General features: G+C 47.7%; 1 protein-coding gene across 1 annotated transcript in view; it reads left to right on the forward strand.

Annotated features, from left to right (window-relative positions):
* The first annotated feature begins 589 nt into the window (after positions 1-589).
* Positions 590-15046, forward strand: part of NMNAT2 (nicotinamide nucleotide adenylyltransferase 2) — a 324069-nt gene continuing 309612 nt past the window's right edge. Inside the window, exon 1 of the mRNA XM_085601729.1 lies at positions 590-1266. Within this exon, the coding sequence (XP_085457855.1) occupies positions 1185-1266 (82 nt within the window). The 5' untranslated portion in view covers positions 590-1184. The remainder of the gene's footprint in view (positions 1267-15046) is intronic.

Consider the following 15046-nt stretch of genomic DNA (forward strand, 5'->3'; position numbering starts at 1 on the left):
AGTTGTTGATGGGGTGTGTGTGATCTGCACTTGCTCTGCACTGTATGTGAGTTGCTCTTGCTCTACACTGCGTGTGAGTTGTTGATGGGGTGTGTGTGATCTGCACTTGCTCTGCACTGTATGTGAGTTGCTCTTGCTCTACATTGCGTGTGAGTTGTTGGTGGGATGTGAGTGATCTGCCCTTGCTCTGCACTGTATGTGAGTTGCTCTTGCTATACACTGCTTGTGAGCTGGTGATGGGGTGTGAGCTGCCCTTCGCTGTTAATTATTCACAAGGTGTAGCCTTCTTTTGCTCTGCACTGAGTGTGAGATGCTCTTGCTCGCTCTGGTTGTTGTTATTCACCTGCTTTGATCTTCCTTTGCTATGAACTGCGTGTGAGTTGCTCTTGCTCTACACTGCGTGTGAGTTGTTGATGGGGTGTGTGTGATCTGCCCTTGCTCTGCACTGTATGTGAGTTGCTCTTGCTCTACATTGCGTGTGAGTTGTTGATGGGGTGTGTGTGATCTGCCCTTGCTCTGCACTGTGTGTGAGTTGCTCTTGCTCTACACTGCGTGTGAGTTGTTGGTGGGGTGTGTGTGAACTGCCCTTGCTCTGCACTGTATGTGAGTTGCTCTTGCTCTACACTGCGTGTGAGTTGTTGGTGGGGTGTGTGTGAACTGCCCTTGCTCTGCACTGTATGTGAGTTGCTCTTGCTGTACACTGCTTGTGAGCTGGTCATGGGGTGTGAGCTGCCCTTGCTCTTCGCTGTTAACTATTCACAAGGTGTAGCCTTCTTTTGCTCTGCACTGAGTGTGAGATGCTCTTGCTCGCTCTGGTTGTTGTTATTCACCTGCTTTGAGCTTCCTTTAATCTGAACTGTGTGTGAGTTGCTCTTGCTGTACACTGCGTGTGAGTTGTTGATGGGGTGTGTGTGAGCTGCCTTTGCTCTTCCGCTGGTTGTTATTCCCTGCCTGTGAGCTGCCGTCGCCCTGCACAGGCTGTGCGTGTTTTTCTCCGGCGCTACCTGCTAGCTGTCCTAGCCCTGCACCGGCCGAGAGACCCTCCCGGAGCTGGCAGGGCTCAGCGCCTCTCCAGCGGCACCACTCAGGCAGTGGGAGGGCTGGTGGAGGGCGGGGAGGGAGTTCTGCGTCTCCAGCCCCTCCTCGCCTCCTCTGCAGACAGTCGGTACAGAGGAGCCGGCGCCATGAGCGAGCACAGGACCCACGTTATCCTGCTGGCCTGCGGGAGCTTCAACCCCATCACCAAGGGCCACATCCAGATGTTCGGTGAGTCCGCGCCGCCTCCCCGCTTCCCGCCCCCGCCCCGGGCCCCCCGACCCCACGGCACAGTCGACAAGCGCAGCGCCGGTGGGCAGCAGGTTGCCAGTAGGATGGCTGCATCCCAGGCCCTGGAGGAGGAGGAGGGGCTGCATCTTGCCCAGCTCGGGTACCAGCGCAGCAGGGTTCAGGGCCTCCCTGCGCCCGTTCAGGCTCAGGGACTGTGCCAGAGGAGCGTACGGGCCCCCCGCGCTCCATTCAGGGTCCATGCAACAGGGCATCCCGACTCTGCACAGTGGTACCTACTGCGGGGCATCTAGGCGCCTCGCATCCCACGCATGTACCAGCGCCGAAGGGCGTAGAAGCTGCCCGCACCCCCACAGGCCTTACTAACCCCCCGCGTACCACACAGGGACACATAGAGCATCCCTCTCAGGTACCGTCACAGCAGAGGGTACGGGCTGTCTGCATCCCACCTCGCACCAGCACAGCGGGGCATACAGGCTCTCCACACTCGCTCAGGTAGCATCGCAGTGGGGTTTACCGACCCTTTGCATCCCTCACAGGAAACATTGTATCAGGCCATGCAGACTACCCCTCCACCCCCCCCCCCTTTAGGTGTCTTTACAGGAGGGCAAACAGGCTCAACGCGCTCTATCCGGTGACCAGCACAGCAGGGTGCACAGGCGCCAAGGACTCCACCCAGGACCCAGCAGAGCCAGACATACGGTAGCCCCGCATCTGACCCACGTAGACCCAGGAGAACCTACAGGCTGTCAGCATCCCGCCCAGTATCAGCACACCTGGACTGGACGCAAGGGCTGTCAGCATTCCGCCCAGTATCAGCACATCTGGACTGGACACAAGGGCTGTCAGCATCCCGCCCAGTATCAGCACAGCTGGACACACAGGCTGTCAGCATCCTGCCCATTGTCAGCACAGCTGGACACACAGGCTGTCAGCATCCTGCCCAGTATCAGCACAGCTGGACACACAGGCGGTCAGCATCCCGCCCATTGTCAGCACAGCTGGACACACAGGCTGTCAGCATCCTGCCCAGTATCAGCACAGCTGGACACATAGGCTTTCAGCATCCTGCCCAGTATCAGCACAGCTGGACTGGACACAAGGACTGTCAGCATCCCGCCCAGTATCAGCACAGCTGGACACACAGGCTGTCAGCATCCTGACCAGTATCAGCACAGCTGGACACACAGGCTGGCTACACCCGTCCCTGTATCAGCGTAGTAGGACATGCAGGCTATCAGCATCTCTCCAGGTATCAGCCCAGCAGGGCACACAGGTTCTCATCATCCCTCTCAGTATCAACTCAGCTGGACACACAGGCTGTCAGCATTTCACCTAGGCACCATCACAGAAAGACATTAGCATCACTTCCAGTATCAGCACAGCTGGACACACAGGCTGTCAGCATCCCTCCCAGTATCAGCGTAGTAGGACACGCAGGCTATCCGTATCCCACTAGGCACTGTCACAGCAGGACACGCAGACTGGCAGCAGCATCCCACTAGGCACCATCACAGCTGGACACACAAGCTCTCAACATTCCACTAGCACCATCACAGCTGGACACTCAAGCTGCCAACATTCCACTAGGCACCATCACAGCTGGACACACAAGCTCTCAACATTCCACTAGCACCATCACAGCTGGACACTCAAGCTGTCAACATTCCACTAGGCACCATCACAGAAGGACAGACAGAGTGTCAGCATCTCACCCTGACACCATCACAGAAGAACATCAGCATCACTTCCAATATCACACAGCTGGACACACAAGCTGCCAGCATCCCACTGGGCACCATCACAGATGGACACAAAGGCTGTCAGAATCCCTCCCAATATCAGCAAAGCAGGACACACATGCTCTCACCATCCCTTCCTGGTACCATCACAGAAGGAGATCAGCATCACTTCTAAGTTCAGCACTGCAGGACATATAGACCGTCAGCATCTTTCCCAGTATCAGCACAGCCGGACACACAGGAGTTCAGCATCCCTCCCAGGATCAGCAAAGAAGGACACACAGGAGTTCAGCATCCCTCCCAGGATCAGCAAAGAAGGACACACAGGAGTTCAGCATCCCTCCCAGGATCAGCAAAGAAGGACACACAGGAGTTCAGCATCCCTCCCAGTGTCAGCAAAGCTCTCACCATCCCTTCCTGGTACCATCACAGAAGGACATAATTTCAGAAGAGCCGGACACACAGGCTGTCAGCATCTCACTAGGCCACATCACAGGAGACACAGGCTGACAGCATCCCACTAGGGGCCACTGCAAAAGGAGGCACAGGCTGTCAGCATCCTAGTAAGGACCACCACAGAAGGAGACACAGGCTGTCAGCATCCCACTAGGCACCATCACAGGACACACAGGCTGTCAGCATCTCACTAGGCACCCTCACAGAAGGACACACAAGCTGTCAATGCCCCTCCCATTATCACCACAGCAGGTATACAGGCTGTCAGCATCCCTCTTAGTATCAGCACAGGTACTATCCCTGCAGGGCATAAGGCTCTCTCCCTGTATCAGCACAACAGAGCAAACAGGCTCTCAGACAGTATCCCACCCAGGCACCATCACATCAGGGCACACAGGCTGTCATTATCTCACCCACGTACCATCGCAGCAGAAAACACATGCTCCCCACATCCCCCAAGCTATCAGCATCCCCCCCTTCCCCCCATATCATACCGGCGGTCAGCATCCCTCCCAAGTACAGTCACAGCCGGGTGTACAGGCTGCACAGGCGAGGCTCGAGTCTGCTGTTAGTGATGTAGTGGGAAGGAGGGTGGAATGTGTTTGGCTGTGCTGGTTTGTGATAGTAGCGGGTCGGACTGTCATGTTTTCTTGCCATGTATTTGGGGGTTGGGCAGTTTCGATTCTGGCCCTTTCGGGGGCGCCTGGCGACAGAAGGGATTGTATTTGGGTGTCTCTGCTTCTGGGTTTTGTGTGGGGTCTGATGGTAGAAGGACTGAATGGAATATTCCTTGACGCTAGGGTCTGATGGTCGGTTATATAGAAAACATGGATGTTTCTTCGTTTTTTTTGTGACAGCCTGAGGAAACGTAGGGGCAGTGCTACAAGAGAAAGAAAAGGACATTGTAATGGGCTCTCTTTTTTGGGTCTTCGCCTACTGAAGAAAATAAATATGTACTGTGTTCATGCCGCAAGCTAGACCAGCAACAGAACGTCACCTAAAGTACCTTTTGTGACACAGGGACGAAACAACATGGCGGACACTGCTGTTTACCACTGATGATATGCCATGTTTTAATATACTATTTCAACATCGTTCGTGTCCCCTGGACACAGACGCTATTTCATCACAGCAGAATAACCAGGCTACTGCGACTCATTTGAACTTTTCCTTATCAAGTGTTTTATGACGTAGCACAGTGGTGCAGGTGCTATATAAACTGATACACAAATATGTTAATCCCTGCTCATTTTCATAAATATTTGTCTGGCAAGAGGCAGATTTCTATTCGACATTAATTCGGCTATTACCTTAGTTACATAGGGCACGACTCTTGTTGCACGCCTTTTAGGCTACACCCCTTTTTGAGGCCTTTTGTGATAGCAATGGAAGGCAATGTCGGTTTCCTGACCCTATGTGGGTGTCTGGTTACAACAGGAACAAACATAAGATCCTGTTGTTCTTGATTTTTCGTGAGCTGGGTATAACAGCGATGACATGTTCAGTGTCTCTGGAATTTTGAGGTATTTGGTGGTAGCTATTATTAACGTGAAGGATTCTGGGATTCTGTCTCGGTGTTTGTGGATTTTTGGGAATCTCTAGCTAGGAGCTTTGAAGGTTTGGAGTAGGGTAAGGACTGTGGGGGTCTCAGCTCCTATGTTTTTGAAGAGCATAGTGGCAGGAAAGATGTGAGAATTACTTCTTCGATTTATTTTAGAGACATAGTGGTAGTGATTTCGAATATGTGAGTTCCAGTTCCTGTCTTTTCGGAGGGTATAGTGGCAGTGGTATGGATGTAGCAACCCCTGTTTTTGGAAGTTGAAATGAGGGTGCCCCTATGGACAGTTCTGGATTTCCAAATAGGCAAAGTAGGCACCGGCCTATGGGCCCCACTCCTTTTAGAGGCCCCGCGAAAATGGATCAAAATTATATTGATTTGATCTTGAAAGAAAATTACAGTCAAGCTTTCTTAAATTGTTTAAAAAAGATAGAAAAAAATGAATAGACTCAACCGAAAACTTTACATTAAAGACTCTATAGAGAAAATACTGTATTCATGTATGTAGTGGTTTATTAAAATTGTATGTTGGTAAAATTAAAAATGTATTTGGAGATAATTTTAGGGTGGGGTGACATTTTGACTGCCTAGGGGCCTCCACAGGGTTTAATCAGGCATTGCCTATGGAATTAGGGAGTCCCTGCTCTTGTGTTTTTGGGGATGGAATATTGGAGTCAATTAATTTTTGGGGGGATAGTGACAAAGATACGGAATGTGGGAGTCGCTGTATTTTTGGGGTCTAGCAATAGCATGGAACATAGAGCTCCTACACCAGTGTTTTGTGGGGGCTTAGTGGCAGGGGTATGGGATTTGGGCGATCCTACCCCTGTGTTTTGGGGGGATGGAATATGAAAGGCCCTCTATTTTCAATGTACAATGCCAGTGGTTTGGAATGTTAGAATATATGTTTTTCAGGGTTGGGAAAGTGTCGGTGGTATGGAAAGTGGGATTCCTGGTGTTTTAGGGGGACAGAATTTGGAACCCCCTGTGTTGTTGATGTGTGGGTTAGTGATGTGGAAAGTGGGAATCCTTGTTTTTCAAGCTGGAAGTAGTTTCAGTGGTAATGAATGTGGGAGTCACAGTTTTACCAAGGGCTAAAGTGGTGATGGTGTGGAATGTGTGAATCCCATTGTTTTCGATGCAATAGTAGTGGAAGTATGAAATATTGAGGTGCCTTATGGTCTGATAGTGGGATGTGGGAATCTGTCCCTTGGGTTTGGAAAACTGCAGCTATTGGTGTGGAGGGCTTTAGTTGTAGTGATGTGGAATGTGGGAATCACTGTGTTTTCGGGCGGGGGAGTGGCAGTAGTATGGAATGTGTGAACCCCTGTGTGTTTGGAGATATGGTAGGGTCTATTAGTTCTGTCCCTAGGGTTTGGCGGACTTGGGGTAAACCAGAATATTTAATATAGGTGTGACAGAACCTATGTGGCGGGCATAGGGTGGCACCTAGCAGCTTCTGTTACTGGCCTTGTCTGTATTTTTATGTTCGTCGAGGGTAAAAATATTGTGAAAAGTAGGGAAATCTGGTATTTTGTTCCTTCTGAAAAATAAACCTAAAACAGCAAACACACAAAAAAAACTGTAAGAAGGTATTTGAGAGCTGTCTAAATCGTTTCAAAATGATTATAGGAGCAAACTGAAGGATAATTGCCATGTTACAAAAGAATCATGACAATTTTACATGAATTATTGTTCACCTACCAGCTCTTAGGTGTTGCAGAATAGCAGAACGTGAACAAGTGACCGGTATTATTTTTCTAAGAAAGGTAGAAAACTTGTGGGAATGGTATATGTGCAGTGGTGCGGTATGGAATGCAGGGGTGACGTGCAATAAAAGTGAATTGTCTTAACCATTTTGGAAAATGAAGCAGTTGAAGGGAATTTGTTTCCGAGACTCCCATGTGTACCTATCCGCCTTCACGGTATGACTCACTATGACATGACGCCATTCGTGTTTACGTTTCCCTGAGATTGGCAGGAAGTTACTTTATTTGTGCCTGTATGTTTGATAATGTTGTACTAAAGCATTATTGGGGATAACTGAATCAGAAAGCGACAATATGGAGAATGTAAGCATTAGAATTGTTTGGAAAGTCAGTCCATACATATAGAATACATTCATCACAATACTTAAAATGAACAACATGGGGGGGCGTGAAGATTTGAATAGCAAATACAGGTATTTCAGTTCTTTGAATGGGGAATGAAAGCATCAGATTGCTTTGCAATGAGAAGGATAATTGAATGTTTGTTATGAAAAACGAAGGCGTCAGATTGTTTCATATGGAAAAGTCTTCAGAAAGGAGTGCACAAGGAGGAAAGGTGCCAGAAGGATGGTGCCTGGAGAGTAGGTAAGTTAAGCACGGTTATACAAACAAAGTCACTGATACGCATCACTTCATGTCTGCGTGTGTGGCTGGATCCACACAGGCTCCGAATGCGCATGTCTCCTGCCAGCGTTGGGCAAGATGGTGGAAACTACTTTACGGGTGAACTAATACATAAATCTGTCTCTCCTCCCCTCCTGTGTCATACTGCCATCTAGAGAATAACGGCCCCATCGCCTTTTCACTCACTGGTCATTGTACCATGATCTACCAGTCTATCCAGGTCTTCCTGGACCTACCTGATCACATTTCCCATCATGGACCTACCAGTCTTTCTTCCCCTTCCAGGAGTTACTGGTCCCCTTTTCCACCCGAGAGCTACCAATCGCACTTCTCCTACCTGGACCATCAAGTCCTTGTTCCACATCCTTGGGCTGCAAGTCCTTCCAGATCTTGAACCTACTAGTCCTGCCTCTACATTCTGGACCTACTGGTTCTCTGTTTCCATCTTGGTCCTCCTTAACCCTCTGGGACCTACCAGCGTTCCTTCTCTACCCCGCAATAAGTAGTACAAGATGGGGAATCTCATTGCCTTCCCACCCTGCCGCCAGCGTCTCAGCCTTGAGAGAAGGCCAACGTGTGGAGCTAATAAAACTCTAAAAGCAATCCCTTCTTTGACAACCTATCAGAGCCCATGAAATCCCTCTCCATATAGAGTTTCACTGCTCCACCAATCATGTCACATATCAAAAACACCTCTACCACCTCCCTGAATTCTGGCAAACATAACTGGTTGCTGATGAAAGCGGAACTGTTGCTTAAGTATAACAACTACCTGAGGCATTATCTCCCAGTTTGTGACTGCCTTAAACCTCAGTTCTCACAGGCACTTCTCATTCACCATCTTTCCATTGGCCTGCGAGTCAGCACAGGCTTCCGTGCACCCTCACAAATTTTTGGTGAAGAAAGTAATTTTTTCCACCTCTCATTTGTCCTGGTTGCTGTACCATTACTTTACAATTCACCTTTAATGCTAGGGTTAGCGATAATCCCACACTAAGCCCCTCAACAGCATCCAATTGGCTGCAGAGGAGGGGGGTGCTTAAGATTTAAGAAGGTCAGCAGTGTTTGCCACCATATTCCCTCTGCCCGACCAATGATCTGCGACTTTAAACCATGATCCCAGGTGCCGAAGTTTCCATTTAACAAGGGGGTGCCGACTAGGTCCAACATCTGGCACCTACCTTCCCACCCTGGACGGAAGAAAAATGGCGGGCTTAAATGGGAGTCATATTGTTAGCATTACATCATATGTCGAGCTCCAGATCTCTGTCGCGGGCAGATTTACTATCCCGAATAGCCCCATCTTCCTCTGACAACGTCTCAATGCAGATGACGCCCCCATGCATTAACTTAAAAATTTCACAACCCTTTCTCAATTCGCACATTAGTAGAGAACATTAAACAGGTGCCCAATTGTTTTAAAAAGGCAGTTCACGGTGCCGTTATGGCTTTTTTCATTTGTTGACTTTTTCCTGTGACTTACTTTTCTTATTTCTGCTCCCCTCCTTCTCCACGAAGTTATAATTTCTTCCCTACTCCTTCATTCTCACTTTTATCTACAATACTTCACAACCTCTTTCCCCACACTTCAATCCCATCGGGGCACTTTAAACTACATTTCCCCCTTCCCTTCAATGCCTCTATTTTCTATGACCGTCCAACAGACACAACATCCCTAGGTCCCTCCCACTCTTTGCTATGTCCACACTTCTTTTTCAAACCTTCTCAACACATTAACAACAAGCATATGCAATGCAATAGGTCTCGCATTTACGTGAGTTCAAGCTATTGGCATTGTAAATGACAATGCGTTTTATTTATGTTTCAAAAACGAAAATATAAATAAAAGGCATTGTCATTTCCAATGCCAATAGCTCAAACTCGCGTAAATACGAGACATGTTGCATTGCTGAACAGAACTGATGCGGACCGCGCTGCAAATTAATTAAATAAAGCAGTGCGGCCACCTAAGTGAAAGCAGACCGTGCTGGAATGAGGAAAGACCATTAAAGAAAATAGTGCTCACCCACTAAATAACAGAGACCATGTAACGAGCCAAGCAAAAGGTCCAGTCGTTATGGGAGGTAACAAATGGAGACTAGGTGGTACCCAGGAGTGACTAACAAGCCTCATAATGAATCGGAATTCAGCTTTTACGAAGGACAATGACACCGGCCAATTAAAAATATGGGCATAGAGTGGGCGGGACTTCCACTGCTTACTCAATTACAACATGCCTCGCAGAGCGAGCAGCGCATGCCCGTTGCCACTAGGCTCAACCTAAAACATCATACATCTTTGGAAAGGCACTGAGCCTTCTCTGCTTCCTGGTATCTCTGCATTCATCATGAGTCCCTGCACCCCTCTATTCCCTCCATCCTGGCCTTCCGCTGCAGTGCCCCGGAATTCCTTTGTTCATACTGGCTCCTCTATGTTCTTCTTACCTTAGTGCTTAATTTGAAAACAAATAAGTGCCAGGGCCTTCGTCAGGGACAATTCAGACTATTCCAAACCTATAACAATGACTTGGTCTGCAGGTAATAGTCACTTTCAATATATATTGAATTCATAAATAACTGCTATGTGCTAATTTCTAAATTAGAGAAACAGTGCCACGACGTGCCAGACTTTTACAAGTGCCAGTGTTGACAATTAAGTGCCTGCCGAACACTGGAAACCACTGGCTCAAATTAAGCACAGCCTTACCTCCTTAGTATGTATGTCTACGTGCTCTTAAATTCCGTTTGATAAGCGGGGACAGGAATGAAATTATTCATATGACCTCCATACTTAAAATGCATTTGTTTTGCAGAGCTTATCCCATCACTGCACTGGCAAATATATGATCTACGATATGGATGGATTTAAAAAAATGTAACAAAGTTAAAACAACAATTTTTCTCCAAAATGTCTCTCCGATGATAGGGAGATTAGGTCTGTTGGTACCTATCCTTTGTTTGGCAGTCTGGTGTTCAGAAGCTGTGATCCTCGCTGATTGACTGTATTTATGAGTCGGGCTGTAGGCATGCTCAGCTGTCTTTCAGTTTGGGATGTAGAGTGCCTTGCTGTGTTCGGGGATCTCTTAATGTGATTGGACCTTGAGTTGCATATTCTGTGTAGCTGTGGGTCTGTTGTTGGATGAATACGATTTGAGATCTTGGACTGTGTGTTGATCTGTTGTTAGTTGCATGTGATGTGGTGTGGTCGGCTCAGTTTTTTATTGTTCTGTATTTGGACATGATGTTGGGCATCTAGCTCTGTCTTGGGTATATGAGGGACTGTTCTTAATTCGATATGAGGTGGGGTTTTGAGTTTTTTCTTTTTTTCTTGTTCGATACGATGTAGGCATCTAGCTCCGTGTTTCACAGGGTCTGTCCTTAGATTTAAGAGTTAAATGTGGCTCTGTTGATAGGAGTGATGTGACCTATGTGGCTGTATGTTTACATGGATCTGTTGTTAGCTGAATGTTTTGGGAGCCACTCGGATCTGTGTTTGTGTGAGTATTATAGCTTTATGTGATCCGTGGTCGCTGGTTGTAGGTATTTGTGGGTTTTATCTGATTATGCCTATAAGGGTCTGCTGTAATGAATGTGTTATGACATGCCTGGCTCTGTGATTGTGTGGGAGTTTTGTTAAATATATTGCGGAATCAGGGCCAGCTTTAGCGTTGGTGGCGCCCTGTGCGACAATCTTTATGGGCGCCCCATGACCTCCTTCTCCAAGGATTCCCTCAGTACACTCCTCCAAAGGCGCCCCTCATGTCTCCATCGTCCCTCTCGCATATACATTCAATTTCTTGAATAGCATTACTCATACTAGGGTAAGGTGTCAGGGGCACTTTAAATCACACATTATACAGAGACAATGACTCACACAAGTATGTAAATTAATGTATAGGAAATGCTACATAAGACAATGAGGACTGTAGGAGGTGTAGGAGTCACATGTCACAAAGGATGTATGTCGTTACAACGCACACTTTTACAACGCATGCACTTACAACGCATTTTTTACAACGCAAAATCCATTACAACGCATTCCATTTCAGAGCATGACACTACAACGCATTTTTAAAAACTACCTTTACAACGCATTCCATTACAAAGCATACTACCTTTACAACGCATACCATTACAACACATAATATTAAATTGCATTTAAGGTAAGTATTAGATAGTATAGGGGTAAAAATTGCTATTCTAACTCCAGGGGGTGCAACAGTAGGGTAAGTGTTGGATAGTATAGGGGTAAAAATTACTATTCTAACTCCAGGGGGTGCAACAGTAGGGTAAGTGTTGGATAGTATAGGGGTAAAAATTACTATTCTAACTCCAGGGGGTGCAACAGTAGGGTAAGTGTTGGATAGTATAGGGGTAAAAATTACTATTCTAACTCCAGGGGGTGCAACAGTAGGGTAAGTGTTGGATAGTATAGGGGTAAAAATTACTATTCTAACTCCAGGGGGTGCAACAGTAGGGTAAGTGCTGGATAGTATAGGGGTAAAAATTACTATTCTAACTCCAGGGGGTGCAACAGTAGGGTAAGTGTTGGATAGTATAGGGGTAAAAATTGCTATTCTAACTCCAGGGGGTGCAACAGTAGGGTAAGTGTTGGATAGTATAGGGGTAAAAATTACTATTCTAACTCCAGGGGGTGCAACAGTAGGGTAAGTGTTGGATAGTATAGGGGTAAAAATTACTATTCTAACTCCAGGGGGTGCAACAGTAGGATAAGTGTTGGATAGTATAGGGGTAAAAATTACTATTCTAACTCCAGGGGGTGCAACAGTAGGGTAAGTGTTGGATAGTATAGGGGTAAAAATTACTATTCTAACTCCAGGGGGTGCAACAGTAGGGTAAGTGTTGGATAGTATAGGGGTAAAAATTACTATTCTAACTCCAGGGGGTGCAACAGTAGGGTAAGTGTTGGATAGTGTAATGTAATATTATGCGTTGTAATGGTATGCGTTGTAAAGGTAGTATGCGTTGTAATGGAATGCGTTGTAAAGGTAGTTTTTAAAAATGCGTTGTAAGTGCATGCGTTGTAATGGAATGCGTTGTAATGGATTTTGCGTTGTAAAAAATGCGTTGTAAGTGTAGTGCGTTGTAAAAGTTGCATTGTAAAGGTTGTTCCCCGTCACAAACCATCAGAGTACTTGGTGTCGAGAAGCACAAACCCCTGATTTAAAACATAACTCAGTTGTCAGATTGGCTTTACAAACAAAGGGATTGCTGCTACAAAAGCACTAACCCACTGAGCTATCTAAATAAAAAACTGTTGCATGATCTGCATGTGACATGTGTGGCAGACACATCAACCCTCTGTGCCAATTTATGATGAGTCAAAACAGCAACTAGAAAAAACCCAGATCTCCAGCAGGAACATTCATCATCAGAATTATCTTGACTTGTTTATTATTGCCTGAACATTGCCGGCCAGGCAAGGAACTATGTCTATGCAGCAGGTGTTTTTCACATGATCAGATATTGTGAGGCAGCACCGGTTGCCCCGCTCTAAAGCCGGCGCCTTGCTGAATATTTGTCTGTCTGAGTTTACTGTTGGATCTAAAACAGCACATCTGGTTTTGCATTTGAATGGGTCTGTCATTGGATGTGACTTGAGATGTTTGTTTTTCTGTTTGTCTGTTTTTAAGATGGGATGAAAGCACCAGATGCTTTTAGGCTGTGGTAGTAGTGCTGTGTGACCCTTGTGTTTGTGGAGGCTTCACGTTATTGTCATGCTGACGGGCGTGGATGAAGGCACCTGCTGCATTCAGGCTGTGGTAGTAGTGCTGTGTGACCCTTGTGTATGTGGAGGCTATGCATTATTGTCGTGCTGAGGGATGTGAATGAAGGCACCAGCTGCATTTAGGCTGTGGTAGTAGTGCTGTGGGACCTTTGTGTGTGGAGGCTTTATGTTAATGTAGTGCTGAGGGGCGTGTATGAAAGCCCCAGCTGCATTCAGGCTGTGGTAGTAGTGCTGTGGGACCTTTGTGTGTGGAGGCTTTATGTTAATGTAGTGCTGAGGGGCGTGTATGAAAGCCCCAGCTGCATTCAGGCTGTGGTAGTAGTGCTGTGGGACCCTTGTGTGTGGAGGCTTTGCCTTATTGTCATAGTGAGGGGTGTGGATGAAGGCCCCAGCTGCATTCAGGCTGTGGTAGTAGTGCTGTGGGACCCTTGTGTGTGGAGGCTTTGTGTTATTGTCGTGGTGAGGGGCGTGGATGAAGGCACCAGCTGCATCCAGGCTGTGGTAGTAGTGCTGTGGGACCCTTGAGTGTGTGTGTGGCTTTGCGTTATTGTCATGCTGAGGGGCGTGGATGAAGGCACCAGCTGCATTCAGGCTGTGGTAGTAGTGTTGTGGGACCTTTGAGTGTGGAGACTTTGCATTATTGTCATAGTGAGAGGTGTGGATGAAGGAAACATCTGCATTCAGGATGTGGTAGTAGTGCTATGTGACCCTTGTGTTTGTGGAGGCTTTGCGTTATTGTCATGCTGAAGGGCGTGGATGAAAGCACCAGCTGCATTCAGGCTGTGGTAGTAATGCTGTGGGACCCTTGTGTATGTGGAGGCTTTGCGTTATTGTCATGTTGAGGGGTGTGCATTAAGGCACCAGCAGTATTCAGGCTGTGGTAGTAGTGCTGTGGGACCCTTGTGTGTGGAGAAGGCACCATCTGCATTTAGGCTGTGGTAGTAGTGCTGTGGGACCCTTGTGTGTGTGGTGGCTTTGCGTTATTGTCGTGCTGAGGGGCGTGGATGCAGGCACCAGCTGCATTCAGGCTGTAGTAGTAGTGTTGTGGGACCCTTGTGTGTGGAGGCTTTGCGTTATTGTCGTGCTGAAGGGCATGGATGAAGGCCCCAGCTGCATTCAGGTTGTGGTAGTAGTGCTGTGGGACCCTTGTGTTTGGGGAGGCTTTGCGTTATTGTCGTGCTGAGGGACCTGGATGAAGGCATCAGCTGCATTCAGGCTGTGGTAGTAGTGCTGTGGAACCCTTGTGTGTGGAGGCTTCACGTTATTGTCATGCTGAGGGGCATGGATGAAGGCCCTAGCTGCATCCAGGCTGTGGTAGTAGTGCTGTGGGACCCTTCTGTATGTGGAGGCTTTGCATTATTGTCATGCTGAGGGGCGTGTATGAAGGCACCAGCTGCATTCAGGCTGTGGTAGTAGTGCTGTGTGACCCTTGTGTATGTGGAGGCTTTGCATTATTGTCGTGCTGAGGGATGTGGATGAAGGCACCAGCTGCATTCACGCTGTGGTAGTAGTGCTGTGGGACCCTTGTGTGTGGAGGCGTTTGCGTTATTGTCATGGTAAAGGACGTGGACGAAAGCGTCAGCTGCTTTCAGGCTGTGGTAGTAGTGCTGTGGGACCCCTGTGTGTGTGGAAGCTTTGTGTTATTGTCATGCTGAGGAGCGTGGATGAAGGCACCAGCTGCATTCAGGCTGTGGTAGTAGTGCTGTGGGATCTTTGTGTGTAGAGGCCTTTGTGTTATTGTCATGCTGAGGGGTGTGGATGAAGGCACCAGCTGCATCCAGGCTGTGGTAGTAGTGCCGTGGGACCCTTGTGCGTGTGGTGGCTTTGCGTTATTGTAGTGCTGAGGGGCGTGGATGAAGGCACCA

This window comes from Triturus cristatus, chromosome 4_2 (assembly GCF_964204655.1).
Source record: "Triturus cristatus chromosome 4_2, aTriCri1.1, whole genome shotgun sequence".
NCBI lineage: Eukaryota > Metazoa > Chordata > Amphibia > Caudata > Salamandridae > Triturus > Triturus cristatus.